Here is a 19,500-nt window from a genome sequence, read left to right on the forward strand (position 1 = left end):
TATTGAATTCATTCAATACTTAACATGATTTAACGCTATATATTTTAAAATGCAATACCTTTTTACTTCCTTTCCAAATGCTACGAAACTAAAATTGGGTAGATCAAAACTGTTAAAAATTCAATTGAATTTCCTCATTAGTTTGTTACTCGATTAGGAACAATACTTTTTAGAATTCTATCTACATATATTTGTTTCTTGTCAAATAAAGTTCTATCAAGTTCTATCCATCCTATTCCACTCTATCTAATGGACGGTAAATTAATTAATTCACCGAAATTATTGAAATAAGATAAGGAAGAATAAAAAAAAAAAAAAAAAAAAATAAAATCATGACAAATTTACTATGATGGAAATTTAATACAAAAATTACAAACGTAACAAAAGTTCTATTATCAATTAAATGTTAAATGTTATGTTCTGTTTTAAGAAGATATATAACTTTCATAAATTTTCATATTAATAACCATATGCGCGGAGACATAATGTAGAAACTATTGGGTAAATGTCTAAAGTAACAAATTTTTTAGAACTATCACATATGCTATTTTATGGATTTGCATCACTAGTTTCATCTAAAGTTGGTATCGTAGAACTTTGCGTGGGTTGTATCTAGATTCATTACGCGCGAGTGACCTCTTAGGAATTTCTATCATACTCTGCAGCAACAGATGTCCAGTGTCTAAAGTGTAAAGAGCTGGCTTCAGAAGTTTACGCAAAACATTTGTCTCTTTCACAAGATTCATATATTGTAATAATTATCACATATTGCGTTATTAGCAATTTATTAATAAAGCCCATTAAGTTAATATGAAACAAAAATATATGTATAATAAAAGGTAACTTTCAGAAGGAGGCCTACATGAAAGAATTTATAAAACAATAAGGTATAAAAGATATTATATTTTTACCTTCAAACATTCTGACTGAATTAATTTATAATATTTCTACTTTTCAGAACGAAACAAAATAATACTTCAAAAATTTTTAATCAGGATTTGTTAAAAAATTTTAACGTTCTTTTTACATAACAATTGCTTTTTTTTTCTTCTACCTATTTTGATTATATATGTGCATACATTTCATCCATTTACATATTTTAATATTTATATATATATATATACAATTATATCAAAATTTTAGTATAGTGACCATTTTATATTACATACTAATAAATACGAGGATCGTCTAGAAAATAATATCCATCTACGTATAGAAGCCATATAACAAAGAATGTGCTTATAAAAGCTCATCTAGTTTTATTCATGTCAATCTTTTCAAAATGCCTTTGTATTGTTGTTATTTCAAAACGGGTATTACTTTCTGGGTGATTCTCATATGTTAAAAAAATATTACAATTTTTCAAAATTAACCTATTGTTTATTTTCATTTGTAAATAATATACCACTACGTATCCTCCCCAAGTCTTATTATTTATTTAGTAATGAAACTGATTTTAAAAATTTTTACACGACACAGTACATGCATTTTTTTCTCTTTACTCGTTTCTCTTTTCTATTCGAATATGTAGCGGCAGGCGCAGAAGTCGCTGGAAATGCGCACGCGCGCTTGGGTAGTTTCATGGTGGCGCCGCTATGTGGTTAGTAAGAGAACTAATATTGCAGATGCATATGACATCAAAATGATATCCTCTACGAACCTATGTATAATATATATTGTATACGACCGTGATCATCGTAATTAATTCTTTACAACAAATATTGACATATTTAATAAAATGGCATTAACAAGGAAAGAAATAGATGAAATGAAACCACAAATCGAAAAAGCAGTACATAAATTTCTCGGTTTTGGGGAACCTGCTATTGTTACCACGGCTGTCAATTGTATGACTTCAGGTTATGATAAACGCAAAACGGCAGGTTTGTAATAATCACTTACATGAATATCAATTATCACATCATTTGATTGTATTATTTATTAATTATACTATAACACTATTTACTAATTATGCTATTATTATACTATTCACATACATTCCTATTTTATCGTAGCATAGAATGAAGTGTATCAGAATTATATTTTCTTATAAATAATTTAATATGAGTAATCATAAGATTTATTATAAATATGTAATTTCTATGACACAAATAATATACTTTTATAATGTTCCCAATATTGTAGATAAATTATCTGCTTTATTGGAAGACAAAAAAGCTTTAAAATTGACAGAAAAAATATTCACAATATACGATGATGCCAAAGCAGCGCAGAAAAGTAAAAAACGAAATCATGTGGAAGATAAGGATAAGGACAAAGATGCAAAGAAACCAAGATTTAAGGATGATGAAGTCAAAAATGAAAAAACAACAGAAGCACAACTATCTGCAGATAAGGTATTAATTCGTGTCAATGTGAACTAATATAAACATGTTAATATATTTACTATATTAATTCATATAGTATTATTGCTTTTATTTTATATTATTTTATTATTTTTATTTAGATAAAACAAATGATGGCAAATGCCCAAAGAGAAATCGAGGAAAGGAAAAGAGCATTGAAAGCTATAAAACAAGAAGAAGTTGCCCCGGTAAAACCTTTACTTAAAGCACGAGATTCTTTACCAACAGTAGGAAGCATGTATAATCAAGGTTTATTAAGTAAAACTGATTCTGACAAAGCGAGAAAAATTGCTGCTTTGCAAGCACAAATTAGAAGTAAACTAAGCTCCGGATTACTTGGAAATGTTAGTGTCCCAGACAAACCAACTCCACTAATTTTGGATGAATCTGGCAGAACTGTAGATATAACCGGCAAGGAAGTGCAACTCACACAAGTGGTACCAACATTAAAAGCTAATATTCGAGCAAAAAAACGTGAAGAATTTAAAGCCCAATTACAAGAATCAAAAGGTCCAGAAGAAATTCAAGACACCCACTTTTTTGATAATAGGATAGGTGTCAAACCAGCAGTGCGAGGTAAACGGACACTCAAATTTCACGAACCTGGAAAATTCCAACAATTAGCAGAAAGAATTCGTATGAAAGCCCAATTAGAAAAATTACAAAATGAGATTAGTCAAATTGCCAGAAAGACTGGTATAAGTTCTGCAACTAAATTGGCGCTCATAGCGCCAAAAACAGAAGCTCTTAGTGAAGATGTGCCTAATGTAGAATGGTGGGATTCTGTTATATTAACAGGAGGATATCCGAATGAAGATGAATCTACCACTATTAAAAATTCTACTATCACAAATCTTGTAGAACATCCCACGCAAATGCGACCTCCAAGTATGCACTACCTAATACATTTTTCAGAGAACGCTTATTTCAAATATGTAATCTTGGTTTTTTATTTTAGCTGACCCTTTGAAACCAATATATATGCCTGTATTTTTAACGAAAAAGGAACGCAAGAAATTGCGTAGACAAAATAGACGAGAGGCATGGAAAGAAGAACAAGAGAAAATACGATTAGGTCTCGAACCTCCTCCAGAACCAAAATTACGAATTTCGAATCTTATGCGAGTATTAGGTACAGAAGCTGTACAAGATCCTACGAAAATAGAAGCTCATGTCCGACAACAAATGGCTAAAAGATTAAAGGCACACGAGGATGCTAACGCAGCTCGAAGACTTACTGCTGATCAGCGACGAGAAAAGAAGGCAAGAAAAATTAAAGAGGATACCACGCTTGGTGTACATGTAGCTGTCTATAGGTGAGCTTAAAGACACATAAATAAATACTATCTAACTATATAATACATATACGTATAATGTAAAAAGTAATACTGTCATTACAGAATACGTGATCTTTTAAATAATGCTTCGAAAAAGTTTAAAGTGGAAACAAACGCAAAACAACTTTATCTAACAGGCTGTGTAATGCTCTTCCGAGATTGCAATGTTGTTGTTGTTGAAGGAGGAGCCAAACAATTAAGTAAATACAAACGACTAATGATGAACCGGATTAAATGGGAGGAAGATATTATAAAAGATAATGGAAATGATGTGCCGAACAAATGTGTTCTTGTATGGGAAGGTACTAGTAAACAACGTCATTTTGGAGAAATCAAATTCAAAGTTTGCCCGATTGAAAAAATGGCGCGTGAACATTTCAAGAAACATCAAGTAGAACATTATTGGGACTTAGCATATAGTGGAGCAGTACTTGAAAATACAGACGATGTTCATTCTTAGAAACGGTTTTTGTAATTACAGAAATAAATATTAACATTATAATATGAACACAATCATAGATAATTTCAATACATTTTAAATAAACAATTATTATGGGAGCAAAAGATAGCAAGAAATGAATAATGTAAACAGTGATACATGGAGCGAAAATAAAAGTGCTCAAAGCCTCTCTAATAACAGTTTTATCTTTGAACAGTTATAGAATCCCTGGATCCAAGATATAAAATTTAATTTTCAAAAGAAGTTTTCGAAGAAGATTTTTTATCCATTATTATATAAATTTTTCTTTGGAGAACTTTACTGTTTATTATGAATACAGGAAAGTTGACTACAAAAATACTACACTTCTTATTAATTAAGAATAAGGATTTTCAAAAATATTATTAAAGAATGTATTGAACATATTAATATAAAATTTTATAACTTTCATCTGCTATCATTGACCTTTAAGTAAGCCAGTTTTATAATCACGAAGTACATATTATTTTACTTATATTTCTCTTTTACATACCAAAATATAATATTAAATTCACGTTTATGAGGCAAAAATCTTCATATTCAATAAGAAATGTGATCCCATTACTTAACTTTGACTATTTTTTAAATAACTGATATCAACTGTTTGTTGAAAACAGATACAGATTGTTATTAGCATACAAATAATTCTTATAAAGTTGTTTCATTCTCTTAATTTTAATCTAGCTCCCTACGCGCGCCATAAATAATTGCACGAGACGCGTATTACATACTATTTTACGGATTGCCGCATCAAGATTGTAGGCGTATATAAAACTGTGCATAACCAACGCAGTTAATCATTCGCAATGTCGTCCCCAAGAATCTTAATCTTTGGACAACGTTATAGTCGAGCCTATAAGTATCAATTAGCACAGTATAATGGCACTAAGACCCTATACGAGAGGTATGCTGTAAAAGAACACGCATGTAAGTATGTACATACAGCGTGCTATGTACACGAAAGTGCTAATGTACTTTAGATCCTTGAAACTGTACGTCCAACCGCGACTACGGATAACATAGACTATGAAAGGTAAACCTTGGTCTTGTTCATAATACCAATCCGGTTGCAGGAATGATGCGCTTTTACCGTATTTATAAGAGTTATATACGTTGGTTCAGCGTACCTTGTTGACACCCTATACTAGCGTGATTCTTACTGGGCCCCACTCTTTAAACCCACGGAACGGACTGCAGTTTTACTTTCGTTCGAGGATCGGTCTCAGTTCAGGTTTACCGCTCCGTGCTCTTGCGTATACTCGGCGCGGTTCTTGCGAAATTTTACGAGGCAAATGAATTCTGTTGTACGTTGTTGTAATTAATGTACAATCAATTATTGCCTGTCAATTACTACTGATACAATAGTTTTGGAAAAAATGTACTTGTGTGTGAAAAGAAGGCCGGTCAACGGTATATTTCTTTTCCTGTCACGGTGAGTGTTTCCGCTTTCATTTTGCGAGATAAACGATATCTCGACTACATACTTCAGTACATCTCGAATCGCGACCTATGATTACAACTACATAATTGAATAATTTTTGTGAATAAAGTTCTTTCATCCGAATGTTTGACATAATTTAACGTTTTAAAATGATTTTTCCATTTACATTTTTAAAATAATGTCAACATTATATATTAGTATATTAATTAATTAATGAAAAGAAACTAAAAATATTTTAAAAATTCATTAGTAATGTGCCGCCTACTTTCTCAGTGAGTGGATTTGGCATAGATCATAGAAACACGTGTGTGTCAGCAAAACAAACATGTGTGAGTATAATCACTCAATGCACAGTGACTTATTTTCCTAATAAAAGTTACATAATTTATTTTTTGAAGTTGTTAAAAGCAAATATTTTGTAATTTATATTTTATATATTATTTCAATATTCAGTTTACAATGTAATCTTAATACTAGAAAAAAGATCACATGTACTTGTATTTATTTTTGAATAAATATTTATTTCGTAGTAAATATCAATAATACTATTAATATAAACAAATTTTCGACATATATAACTCTTGGAAAGCTTCCATATAATATTCCATAGAATATAAACTTGGAAAGTTTATCTAACAATATAATAACATTTATTTTGTATTTGCATCAGATTGATATTTATAAATATTCTTATTAAGAAGAATTGTTAATGTTCGTACAAGAAAATGTATATTTTACATGAGATACAATGTAAAATAGACTTATTTATATGCCGATGTATCAGAAAGCTAAATTTCAATTATAAATCTTTCAAAATGGAAATTTATTTCGTTGAATATCTTTGTCACCATGTCATCAAAAGTTTGGAAAAAAAAAATTATGAAACATGTTTTTCTTAAAGGTCATGGTTCCTTTTACATTTTTTATTATTACTTTTAAATCAATATTTATATGCACATATTTTCGAGATAATGTTCTTGGCATAAAAAACAGCGAATAAAAGATTCCAAAATTTCAAAATAATTAATAGTCAAAAAAATATATGAAATCATATGAGATATAAATTTTTAGAAACTCTAAAATATAGTAGATTATATATACAACCAGAAATTTTTTTTATATATACTTTAATTGTACTTATATGTGTGTACCTACTTAAAAATAGAGAAACAGGAAGACTCGTCAAATAATTGATATAGATATAGCACTAATGATTTACCAACATCAGTGTTATCAAGTCACATCTCAAAATAACGTTTATTTTATTATATCTATTTATTTTTAGTGGGAATTTGAAAATTTTCTTCAACAAGAACAAACCATGTTTCAAAATAACTTTCATCAATTTGTACAGGCACTATTCGTGGACACAGAAAAGATTACGTAAGAAAGTCACAAAAGAACCAGGAAAGAGTTAAATGTCAAACAACGAATCTTCTTTAATCTCTTCTTAAGGTCGCCCGTGTATCCCATCGGTATGATCAAAAAAATAGCTAAGTACCAGACTTAACTCCAAGATATATGTGGATGAAAGGATGAATGAATTTAATATTAAATAAGGCAACGCGATAAATAGAATGATGAACAGTGCTCCATAGAGAATGAGGCGAAATGCCATCTCCTAGACAAGGTCTCTAAGATCCATTGCAGTATCTGCAACAGAACAGACATTAGTTAGTCACGCGATTTACTTTGTATCAGCATCCTTTTTTTGTTAACGAGAAGATTAATCTATGGAGAAATTATAATACGAATTTTTCCTATGTATATTTAATTGTATCGTGTGAAAAACTAGCTATTTTTGCCGCATACTCCATTTCAATTGCAATGCGGATGTAGAAACGACAAGAACTTCTAATCCGAATGTGCCCAACCCTGTAATTGTGTTTTTAATGGTTGATTCTATCGCGTCATTGTCAAGTTAGGTAATAACACAACCATTGAATTTACATGACAATTATTAGGTAACGTCAAGGTATACTACTGTATAGTAGAAGTTATACACGATTTCTCACGAGTTCACTTCAAGTGGAAGATTGTCATGGTGTTCTCAACACCTTCTATATTCTCACAATCTTAATAGTCAGGGGTTTCATACTGCTACGAAAGTTTCAGCTTTTGTCACGTTTAATTAGACATTTTCTTTTCCTTCAGTACGAAGAAAGTAATTAATAGGAAAGAAATATAATGTAAGTTTCGATATAGAAAAATACTTTGTACTATCGTTGTAATATATAATTGCTATAAATAATTAAATATAAAAAAATCAATTTATATACATTATCATTTATTGCTTGACAAACAAAGTCCTTAGTAAATATTATCTTTGTTATGATTAGATTCCTTTAACGGTGATCTTGATGACCCATAAGATTATAAAATACCAATAGGTATTTATCCTAACAATGATTGTACTGCTTGTAACAAGAAATGAATGTTACCTTCTCGTTCTCACGATACTGGTAGTAAAGTTATTTTCTACGGGTATATTATTCCCAACTTTATTACAGATAATTGATGAACTTTTTTCTCACAAGATTACTCTCGAACGAACTAGAATTGCTGCAAGAATATGCATTTATTATTGTATAAATGCTTTCTGTTCCCACTGTTTTATTTCTTTTAAAGGTCTGCCATTGCCATTGAATTTTAATATTATATATAAACCGTTACCATCGTTTTCATTATCAAAAACTGAAGCTTAACTACAAGTGGAAACAATATACATAATGAGATAAAAACAGAGCGATCGTAATATTCGGATAATTATGTGCGGTAATATAGGTAGAGACAAGCTATATTTTCTATCTTCAGATTTCGTTTCGCAGATTCCTTGCCACTTTGGTACTCATCAAAGGTACTACACTACCGTCAAATATGTTACTGGATCTGGGTAGGCGTACAAATATTTCGATGGAGAAATACGATCAGGCGGAGCGAGCAATCCTGAACTCGCGGACACATTTGAATCACGGTTCTCCTTCATGGTACCTCGGTGTGTCACACGAAATGACCGAACACGCTCAGAATCTCTCGAGGAAAGCTCTACGGATAGAAACGATGGCCGTGATGTTGGTAGAAGCTTTGAACATGTCATCAAAAGAAGCATCTTCCGTATTACCATCGGTAACTGCCATCAGTTGTCCTGACTCACCTACATATTTGCAAGTGATGGCTAGCTGCAAGAAGATCGATCCTCGCTATAGAACGCACAGCGGGAAATGCAATAACGCTTTGCATCCGACTTGGGGCGCAGCTCTAGAAGCTTATATACGGTTCCTACCAACTGAATACGTCGATGGTGTTTCTCTACCGCGTATAGATTTACCTAGCGCCAGAGACGTCTCTTTGAGAGTCCATTCCGGAGGATCCGATCTTAAACATCCGTATCTAATGGCGCTCACCGCGCTCTTTGGTCAATTTCTCATTCACGATCTCGCGCACACGCCAAAGATGGAACTACCCGATGGGGCGAGACTAAAATGTTGCGACGTGGATTACGAACACTTTCATCCAGAATGTTTTCCAATCCGAGCCAATAATGTTGTCGGCTGCATGGAATATTCTAGATCGGCGCCGCACCCAGGAAATTCGCTACAGGTAATTGAAATATAGCGTGTGAATGAAATCCTTTGCAGGAACTCTTTGCAGGAATTCCTGATATATAACGTGTTTACTAAATATTAGATGAGTGGGAAAGTCCTGCCGGTTCTTGTATTATCCATCAGCAGCATTGTTTTATTCAATAAATTATGAATGTCTTAACGCGGTACTTACCAAACAGTGTAAAAGTATTTTTCTACGTAGGGATGCAAATTGGGTCCTCGGCAGCAGATCAACCAAGCGTCCTCATACTTAGACCTTTCCCCTGTTTATGGGAGCTCCGAAGATGTAGCGCAAGCTCTACGATCCGGCAAGGATGGTTTGCTTAATACACAGAGGAAAAACTTGCCCATGCCTTCCCCTAAGTATGAAAGTTGCAGAAGCGCGAACAAAGCTTTCCCATGTTTTCTTAGCGGGGATTCACGGGTAAACGAGAACCCCGGTCTCACTCTAATGCATGTACTTTTTCTACGTGAACATAACCGAGTCGCTACAGAGCTAGGACGACTGAATCCTCACTGGGATGACGAGAGACTCTATCAGGAAGCAAGAAGGATCGTTATCGCAGAAATGGAGCATATAACTTATAACGAGTTTCTACCCGTTGTTCTTGGAGAAACAACTCTCGACAAGTACGTGTTCTCCCTTTCCCTTTATAATTAATTTCACGGATTAACAGTTTCATTCGTTACATACGCACCACAAAATTTTAATTCGGTCTTATTAATAATTCTATAGTTATTCTATTGATATGGCTATAACCCATAACTATTTAGACACTTACAATAGTACATTTCAATCTAAAGGTTCATATATCGTTATATTTTCAAAGTTATGACTGAAAAACGTCCCTCTACTGTCAAGTTTATTATTTGCTATCATAGCTGGAATCAAATACTCTTATTATTTAATTAGTGCTCTCATTGATATTTACTACTATTTTATATGGTTGCCTGAAATAAGACCAAAGATTCAAATTAAACCTTACAGTTTCATTCCTAGTATACTTGCATATTTGCAATAATTTGATAGTGTCTAGATACTTATGGATGTTAGTGTATATATATGTATGTAAAACGATTCGATTTTTTGGAAAACTGAAAGATATCAGTTACGCTTAACGCATCGAGGATACTTTCGAGGCTACGATACTCGAACGGATGCGACACTTTCAAACGCTGCCGCCTCTGCTGGACTCTTCTTCATTGCCACGCTGACCCCAAAAACCCTCGACCTAGTTGACTCGCGATCGGCGTTAAAGTCTGGAGAAAGGTCCTTACTATCGGCCTTCTACGCTCCGCAAGAGTTCTATGAAGCTGGTGCTATTGATCGCCTGATTGCTGGCGCTACAGGTCAGTTGAAATTACATATAAATATAATTTTAATGAAAAACATCCCTAAGCATACGTACATCTCATAAGATTTAATCATCGAAAGATATATGCATGTATATGTAGCTAATAGAGTTCGACGTGATAGCACAAGATACGATTAGTCCGGTGTACGTCTGACTGTAGGTTTCACAAGACCAATTATTTTATTGAACATAAATTACACGCTGTAAATACATGAGGATTCTGCTATGATATGCCAAATGGTAGTGGATATGTACTCCGTTTCATGAACAGAAAATATGTTTTAAACTATTCTAAAGAATTATTAAAAATCATAATATATACAGATAAAGATCATCAAGCTACCTCATGTAGCTCATCATAGATTTATTAAAAATTTCTAATTGTAAACATTTTTTTATTAAAATATAGTTAACTTTCAACAATTTTTGACAATCGACTATGATATTACGGGACTTTCCAATATCTTTTTTTAACATCGAATAGTATGCTATTTTAAAAACTTCATGAGACTTAAATAACTTCCTTTGCTCAGTTTTATATTTAGTATAATTAATATCTATATTAAGAAATCGATTATATACCAAGTAAAATTCTAATTAGATCTAGTCAGTTAAATGAATACGATAATTGATTAACTATAAAAACTAAACTCGATTGTGATTGCGTAATTGATAATATGTGATTGTTTAGTCTTTAAAATTAAGTTTTCGTTCGTATTTGTTCCGTTAGTCAAAACAAAAGAAATAGTTACGGTTAATGCACAATAATGTGTGTCAATCTAAATGGCACTAGTTCAAGTAAATTATTTGACTCGTAGTTATTTATTGTTAGAGTCGTTTGTACAGTCGTTTGTTGCTTCAAATGGCAAAGTTTTTAACGCAACCTTTCGAAGTATGCATCAGTTACAGAATGTAATAGACTATTTACGTTAAGTGATCCTTACTATCTGTAGGTTCGAAGATTTATAATGTTCTAGACCTTTAGATACAAAAATTCATAATTTTTAAATTATATAATAAGATATCCTGATGACATGATGAGCGATGATCGAAATGATATATTGCGATGTAAGATCATTTATTCGAATAAGAATTCTGTTAGGATATTACACTCTGTCAAATAGAAAACTAAAACGGTTTTATCCAATTTATATTTTCATTGTACATATCAACTATGATTTTAAGATTTTATAATAATATTTAAAAGAAAAATGTTAAAATGTGTTAAAAGTATATATAGAATTTAGATAAAAATTTTTTAAATATTGTTACGATCTGCTAACACATTGTCCCATGAGAACTTGGTTTTAATGACGATCTAGGATGCAAGATTTAATTTCCGCGACAGCGGGACATTCTAGGAAGCCATTGCCACCAGGACTGAATGAAATACTTTTGGAACGATATTTCCATGATGGAAAAAGCAACGACATTCCCGTGGATTACGCTGCACAGATCATACAACAGGGAAGGGATCATGGTTTGCCACCTTATGTCAGATGGCGATCATTTTGTAATTTAGCACACGTCAGTAGTTTTGAACATCTTAGAGGAGCAATGTCCAAAGATACTATACAAAGACTTCGAAATGTTTATAAGTAAGATATAATTATAATAATTTATTATTTGAACCTGAATACATTTTAATTTATAACTTATAGTTAATAATTTGTATCATTAACTAGTTGTTAAAACGAGTACTATTTACGGTTCCTTTTTCAATTTACAGAAATGTAGAGGATATAGATTTAGTAACAGGATTGCTTTCGGAAGCACCATTACCTGACTCAGTCTTAGGACCAACATTTCTTTGTTTATTGGGCCGTACTTTTCGGAATATTCGTTTTGGTAAGTGATCCAAGATATCTATATTCATTATAAAAGTATGTAAAACTCTTTGCTTTGGATGTATATATTTTATGATTAATTTCACTGATCAATGTAACATCTCATAAATTATAATACAGGTGATAGATATTGGTATGAGAATGGAAATACCCCAGGATCGTTTACCTTATATCAATTAGAAGAGATCCGAAAAATCACAATGACGCAAATATTATGTTACAATGGTGAAAGATTGAATTGGGTGCAACCTAGAGCGTTTCTTCTAAGAGATCGTTTTTTGTAAGTTTATTGCTTTATTTTTATTTGAATAAACTTTTAAAATAATAGTATATAATTACTTTCCTTAGACAAAAGAAATAATAGACAATGTTAATTTTTAGAAACGAAGTGATAAACTGTACGATACACAAAAGCGGATCGCCGGATCTTTCATTTTGGAAAGAAAGGAATAATTCATAACTTTTTTGCTACTTGTAATTGTACATAGCAAATATTACATAGCTATTATTAACAGAAAACGCTAGACTTTATAAACTTATGTTAATCAACATTGTTCCTTATCATAGAAGCTATAAATCCGTATATTTCATTTTCTTTTTCAAGACGATAAATTTAAAAAAAATTTATTAAATCAAAAATGAATAAAAGTAATTATAAACGAAACACACACCTGCTACTTACTACTTAAGAATTATGTATCTGATGCACATGCTAATGTGTATCTCTTTCTCTATGTCGCATTTAATATTTTTTATACATTTTGTAATACAACTATAACTACATTAATAATGATTGTATTTAAAAAATGTATCATTGAAATATAAACACTCCCATATTTTCTGTACATAAAATAACATCAAATATCTTCCAGAATTGACAGATTATAGAAAATAATATATAGTTAAAGAACAATAAAAAATATCAAAATATAGAAATGTTTTCATTTCTACAATAATTATTCCTATATATAAATAGATTCCTCGTAATATACATATATAAAACTGTTCGGAATTTTGAGTGGCCGTCCGTTTATGGCACGGGCATGCCCATTCCCTTTAGGAACTTCCGAATTGCATGTCCTCCCCGAGTTGTAAACCTAACGACTCCTAGGTCAAGTAAAAAACCCTTAGAAAGGACCAGCCGGAAGGTCACGATGGAGGGACGAAACCCAACAGCTGGTAAGGAGACGCAGCAACGTAGGAGGACAGTTCATCATCAAATATCGTACCATACGTGAAAGACTTCACTTCCAACAAAATCTTACCACCGCCGTGCATCACATCACACGTTACGTTTATACAACAAGTTCAACACAGTGCTGGATTACTCTAACATTCGATATATTAAACCTTCTCCATCTTGAGCGTTAATTCATTCGAGGTATGTGCGATATCGATCGATCGATTTGACCCGACCGGTCGCTCTTTAGTCGATAATTCGCAACAAAAACATTTTCATTCACTTTTATCATTGCATAAAAGATATAACTTAGAAAAAACGAAGCTGGCACCCCGCTGGGGGTAGCCACCCACATGCTATATTTATTTTTATTTTATTTTTTTCTCACCAATAAGACATAACACTTTACCAAATGTCCTTCAGGACAAATTGTAAAAAAAAACAAAATAAAAATAAAAAAAAAAATTTTTTATCATTACAATAAAATTAATAGCTACCAACAATTATTTAATGCCCAAAAAATTAAACAAGAGAATAATATATTATTGCTTAAAACAATGTAACGAGAAGTATTTGTCAATAAAAACTTTATACTTCAGATCAGTTCATATTGAAAATTTTTGCAACATATACAATATCAAATAAAAACATTATAGCGTGCTTATATAATTAACCTTTTTTATACTTTCTAAATAATGCACATTTTAAAATAACATTTATTCGTAATTAATTGAATATCTTGTAAATATCAAGCAAATTATTATTTTACTATTATTAATTGTATTACGTAACTGTAGTATCGCGTGGCATCACCTTTTAAACTCCGGAAGCAACTGAATGTAATACCTCCATAGACTTTTTATGATAAAGTAATGAAATATATCAACTCGTATTATAATAATTTAAATATTATATACAATATATTTTATTTCTCTAATTTTAAATTTTTATCATTTGTTTGATTAATGATTACGATATCTATACTATTGTGGAATATTCGGGCTAATTCTCGAGTAACGAAGAGCAGGAAGGCCATGCAATACGTTGATTCGTATATTCTTCCAGAGCAGAGTATTTATTGGCCAAATAATACTTTCTACATTGGTCGACAGAATGGAAGGTTCCTACTGCGCGCATGGTATGCGCATTGTACTAGTCTCTCTGAAGGTTGCATCATTACACATAAAGTTGGAGTATTCGCGTCTCTTATTAAGTTTTCCATAAATTTAAAAGGATAAAACGTATAAAATCAAAATGTTGACCGCTGCAAGATTGTTAACTCGTAGTTGTAGCAATATAACCTACGACATTACTAGAAAACAACAATTCAGTACAATTGTTAAAAATGTAAGTTTCGATGGCGATTAACGGCACGACGTGCAATTTCATTTATCGAATATTTTTACCTTGTATTGAATTTGTACGATCATTTGATCATGTAATAGGATTAAACTTATTATTCCATATCTATCTTTATTTTTTCAATGTTTTCTATAGCTAAATGTTCTTTTTATCAACATTAAACATTAGCTATTTCGTAGCCGGCACGTGACCTGCCGTTAACAAAAGTTATATATTTTTATGTATTTTAAATTAATTTTATAACAAGATATAGCATGATATTTACTACACTTACGTCTTTCTTATATGTCATTTATAACAAATGTTACAGGAAGTTTTTTTTTATTATAATTAATTGTGTTATAGTAGGATGCATTAAATATAACATTTAGAATACTTAAATTAAAATATTTTTCAGGCTGCGTTTCCTGCATTGGCGGTACCCCAACGATTTACAGATCTGCAACAATATAGATACAAGTAAATTGCTCATGCTATAATTATTTTATGCATTAAAATTGTATTTAATTTTTATGTATTGTTAATAATGTAACTATATTTTTAAATATCATGAATGAAAATCTATTATTTACTTAGATCCGAAGGCGTGAAAGGTGCAGTTATTGGCATTGATCTTGGAACAACATTTTCATGTGTAGCAGTTATGGAAGGAAAACAAGCAAAAGTTATAGAAAATGCAGAAGGATCACGAACAACTCCATCTTATGTAGCATTTACTAAAGGTCAGAATTTAAAATTTTATTTTCTTAAATATTGCAACATTAAAGTTTTAAACATATTTATCTTATAGTAAAATATGTCTTCACATATATGAAATAAATACTTAACAATTTACATTATCAATAATTCACATTTATACAAGCTAGTAAAATCAGTGATTTACACAGAATGATCGTAAGGCATATAAGACACACTAATTAAATATGTTTATTCACTTCTTTTCTAATTTAAATAAAATATGTAAAATTATTTATTCTCTCCTTAATAAAATGTCTTTCTCCTCTGCTCAATGTATTAATTTGTGAAAAAGGTCTTATTGTGTTATTCAGTTATGCTGTGCTTTTTGTTTTTTTATCTGTTTGTACTGTACTGAAATAACTATTTTTTGATCAGAGAATACAAACATACAAATAACATTTATTTAAAGACTATATATTATATAAATAAAACTAAAAGTAAATGAAATAGTGATTTTTAGTCATGTTAAATAAAACATAATTTGCACAATAAATATAATATTATAATTCATTTCTATTTATAATAATACAAGTAGAATTGAAACATTAAAATATAAGATACCAAAACCTATTTGATTTGTGATACCGCTTCCAAGTTTTTGTTTTAGTGAAATTAAATTATAAACTTGTTAACTTTCAGATGATGAACGTTTAGTTGGTATGCCAGCTAAACGTCAGGCAGTTACAAATTCATCAAACACATTTTATGCAACAAAACGATTAATTGGACGAAAATTTGACGATCCTGAAGTAAAAAAAGATATGTATGTACATTTTGTACCTGTGTGCGTGTGTGTGTGCACGCGCACGCATGTGTTAATTAATGTAATATATTTTTTTAAAATCATTATAATTTTAGGAAAACTGTGTCTTATAAAATTGTTCGAGCTTCTAATGGAGATGCATGGATACAAGGAGGTGATGGTAAAATGTATTCCCCTAGTCAAATTGGTGCATTTGTACTCATAAAGATGAAGGAAACTGCAGAATCGTATTTAAGTACACCAGTAAAAAATGCTGTAATTACTGTTCCTGCATACTTCAATGATTCCCAAAGACAGGCTACCAAGGATGCTGGTCAAATTTCGGGGCTTAATGTACTTAGGGTAATTAATGAACCAACAGCAGCTGCCCTTGCATATGGCATGGATAAAACAGAAGATAAAATGTGAGGATTTCAATATTTTTAATTATATTGTAAACTTAATACATATAAAGTACATCAAAAGAAGAATGATGCCATTATTTTTCGTCTCTTAGAACTATTGTATTATACATGCTGAATTTATTTTCTGACTATTTTTATAAAGTATTCATTATTTTGATTAGTAAAAAAAGCATATTCTTTAAATATATGGCATATTCTTTTAGCATTGCAGTATACGATTTAGGAGGTGGTACTTTTGATATTTCAATTTTGGAAATCCAAAAAGGAGTTTTTGAAGTTAAATCCACAAATGGAGATACCTTTTTAGGAGGTGAAGATTTTGATAATGCATTAGTTAATTATCTTGTAACAGAATTTAAAAAAGAGGTATATATATTGAAGTAATCTATATTATTTTTAATATGTACTAAAAGTGATTATATATGATATTTTAACATTTTCATTTTTGTATACAGCAAGGCATAGATATAACTAAAGACACAATGGCAATGCAAAGGTTAAAGGAAGCAGCTGAGAAGGCAAAGATTGAATTGTCTAGTTCTTTACAAACTGATATAAATTTACCTTACTTAACTATGGACTCTAGTGGACCAAAACATTTAAACCTCAAGCTTTCAAGAAGTAAATTTGAAAGTCTTGTTGCTGATTTAATTAAACGTACTATTCAGCCATGTCAGAAAGCACTTTCTGATGCTGAAGTAACAAAGTCTGACATTGGTGAAGTATTATTAGTTGGTGGTATGACAAGAGTACCTAAAGTTCAACAAACTGTACAAGATATTTTTGGACGGCAACCATCCAAGGCAGTAAACCCCGATGAAGCTGTTGCTGTAGGTGCTGCTGTTCAAGGTGGTGTCCTTGCTGGAGATGTAACAGATGTTCTTCTTTTGGATGTTACCCCTCTGTCACTTGGTAAATGATTCTTTCTTTATATATTTCATCAAAATTATTTTTAAACAATGATGCTTATAACAACTAATCTTCTCTCTGAACAAAATGAAGATCTTAATCTCCTGAGTTATTTTGACGAAATAAATTTTTTATTTTTTACTTATGGTTATAGAATTGTTGAAGTTTAATGTTTGTATTCTTTAGGTATTGAAACACTGGGTGGCGTTTTCACACGATTAATTTCTCGAAATACAACGATTCCCACCAAAAAGAGTCAAGTATTCTCTACAGCTGCTGATGGTCAGACTCAAGTAGAAATCAAAGTACACCAAGGCGAACGAGAAATGGCCAGCGATAATAAACTATTGGGACAATTTACTCTTGTTGGAATTCCACCTGCACCTAGAGGAGTACCACAAATAGAAGTCACATTTGACATTGATGCCAATGGCATTGTTCACGTATCTGCTAGAGATAAAGGAACTGGAAAAGAACAACAAAGTATGTAAACATATAAATTAAATCCAATATATTTTTTTACAAATGAGTTAAGTTTTTATACACATAAGCAAAATTATTTTATTTATTCAAATTTTATTTTTTATTTACAGTCGTTATTCAATCAAGTGGCGGTCTTAGTAAAGATGAAATTGAAAACATGGTGAAAAATGCTGAACAATATGCCAAGCAAGATAAAATAAAAAAAGAAAGAGTTGAGGCTGTGAATCAAGCTGAGGGAATTATTCACGATACGGAATCCAAATTGGGAGAATTTAAAGCACAGTTGCCACAGGACGAAGTAAGGCTTTATATATAGTATTATTACATACATGGTATACGATATTATATGATATACCATGTCAAATTAACTTTCCTTTCTTCATAATACCATTTAACAATGATTTTTAGTGTGACAAACTCAGAGAATTGGTTGCAAAAATGCGAGAAACATTAGCTAAGAAAGACGATACGGAACCAGAAGAGATCAAGAGACAGACAAATGAATTACAACAAGCTAGTCTTAAATTGTTTGAAATGGCGTATAAGAAAGTGCGTGCTTTATTTATTATTAAAATACTGATTATTACTAAATTCATTATATTTATAAAATTTATTTGACTACATATATAGATGGCCGCAGAACGAGAAGGACAAAGTCAAAATCAACATCAGCAACAGGAAGATGGGCCTGAAAAGAAGGAAGAGAAGAATTAATCCAAGAATTAAATATGTACCAAATTTTCATTATGTACGTAAAGTGAATCTTTGCACAGAAATGCTATACATAGTACGTTATTTATTATGCATTACAATTTTGTGAAAAGTAAAATTGTAAACTCTGTATATAACTGCTTGCATTATAGCATTTGTTGCTATCATATTTTGTAACATTATATATGAAAAGTGACAAAACATAATTTTCATTGGTTTCAAACACTTGGCCATATATAACAACAGGAATGAAAATTGGTAGCTCAAAAAAAAATGCGATTGCAAAACTGTTGCTTCAGTATGAATGTGGTAGAAAATAGTAAGAGAATGCAATGCGATGAGAGCTCGATACAAAACATATTATTCCTTAGGAAATACGCGATGTGTAGATTATTTTAGGTAATATTGTATTGACATATAATATTATTAAAATTTTTTATTTGAAACATACAGCTCTAAAATATAATTACACTGTTTTTGATGTGTTATCTAATAAATCTATGAAAAAGTAATGTATTTGT

At 31.0% G+C, this 19,500-nt stretch overlaps 3 protein-coding genes across 6 annotated transcripts; all 3 read left to right on the forward strand.

Moving 5' to 3' along the window:
- Window positions 1-1,610: 1,610 nt before the first annotated feature.
- LOC132910404 (U4/U6 small nuclear ribonucleoprotein Prp3-like) lies at window positions 1,611-4,340 on the forward strand. The gene is made up of 5 exons (XM_060966076.1): window positions 1,611-1,883; window positions 2,146-2,357; window positions 2,468-3,254; window positions 3,325-3,682; window positions 3,767-4,340. Exons 1-5 carry the CDS (start codon window positions 1,739-1,741, stop codon window positions 4,161-4,163), a joined length of 1,899 nt encoding a protein of 632 aa, XP_060822059.1. The 5' UTR covers window positions 1,611-1,738; the 3' UTR covers window positions 4,164-4,340.
- Window positions 4,341-4,459: 119 nt separating this feature from the next.
- On the forward strand, window positions 4,460-13,241 carry LOC132910402 (peroxidasin-like). 4 transcript variants are annotated; one of them, XM_060966072.1, is made up of 10 exons: window positions 4,460-5,613; window positions 5,873-5,951; window positions 6,908-7,097; window positions 8,451-9,222; window positions 9,430-9,857; window positions 10,330-10,577; window positions 11,931-12,180; window positions 12,312-12,430; window positions 12,550-12,709; window positions 12,811-13,241. In XM_060966072.1, exons 4-10 carry the CDS (start codon window positions 8,500-8,502, stop codon window positions 12,887-12,889), a joined length of 2,007 nt encoding a protein of 668 aa, XP_060822055.1. In that variant the 5' UTR covers window positions 4,460-5,613; window positions 5,873-5,951; window positions 6,908-7,097; window positions 8,451-8,499; the 3' UTR covers window positions 12,890-13,241. The 4 variants fall into 4 exon arrangements, with proteins under 4 accessions (XP_060822055.1, XP_060822056.1, XP_060822057.1 ...); XM_060966073.1 differs by lacking the exon at window positions 6,908-7,097; XM_060966074.1 differs by lacking the exon at window positions 5,873-5,951.
- A 1,506-nt stretch (window positions 13,242-14,747) lies between these two features.
- Window positions 14,748-19,036, forward strand: LOC132910403 (heat shock 70 kDa protein cognate 5). Its single transcript, XM_060966075.1, has 11 exons — window positions 14,748-14,956; window positions 15,369-15,430; window positions 15,548-15,693; window positions 16,349-16,472; window positions 16,568-16,876; window positions 17,080-17,242; window positions 17,332-17,788; window positions 17,972-18,268; window positions 18,379-18,566; window positions 18,677-18,817; window positions 18,899-19,036. Exons 1-11 carry the CDS (start codon window positions 14,864-14,866, stop codon window positions 18,980-18,982), a joined length of 2,064 nt encoding a protein of 687 aa, XP_060822058.1. The 5' UTR covers window positions 14,748-14,863; the 3' UTR covers window positions 18,983-19,036.
- Window positions 19,037-19,500: the final 464 nt, after the last annotated feature.

The sequence above is a fragment of the Bombus pascuorum genome, chromosome 9 (assembly GCF_905332965.1).
Source record: "Bombus pascuorum chromosome 9, iyBomPasc1.1, whole genome shotgun sequence".
Lineage (NCBI taxonomy): Eukaryota > Metazoa > Arthropoda > Insecta > Hymenoptera > Apidae > Bombus > Bombus pascuorum.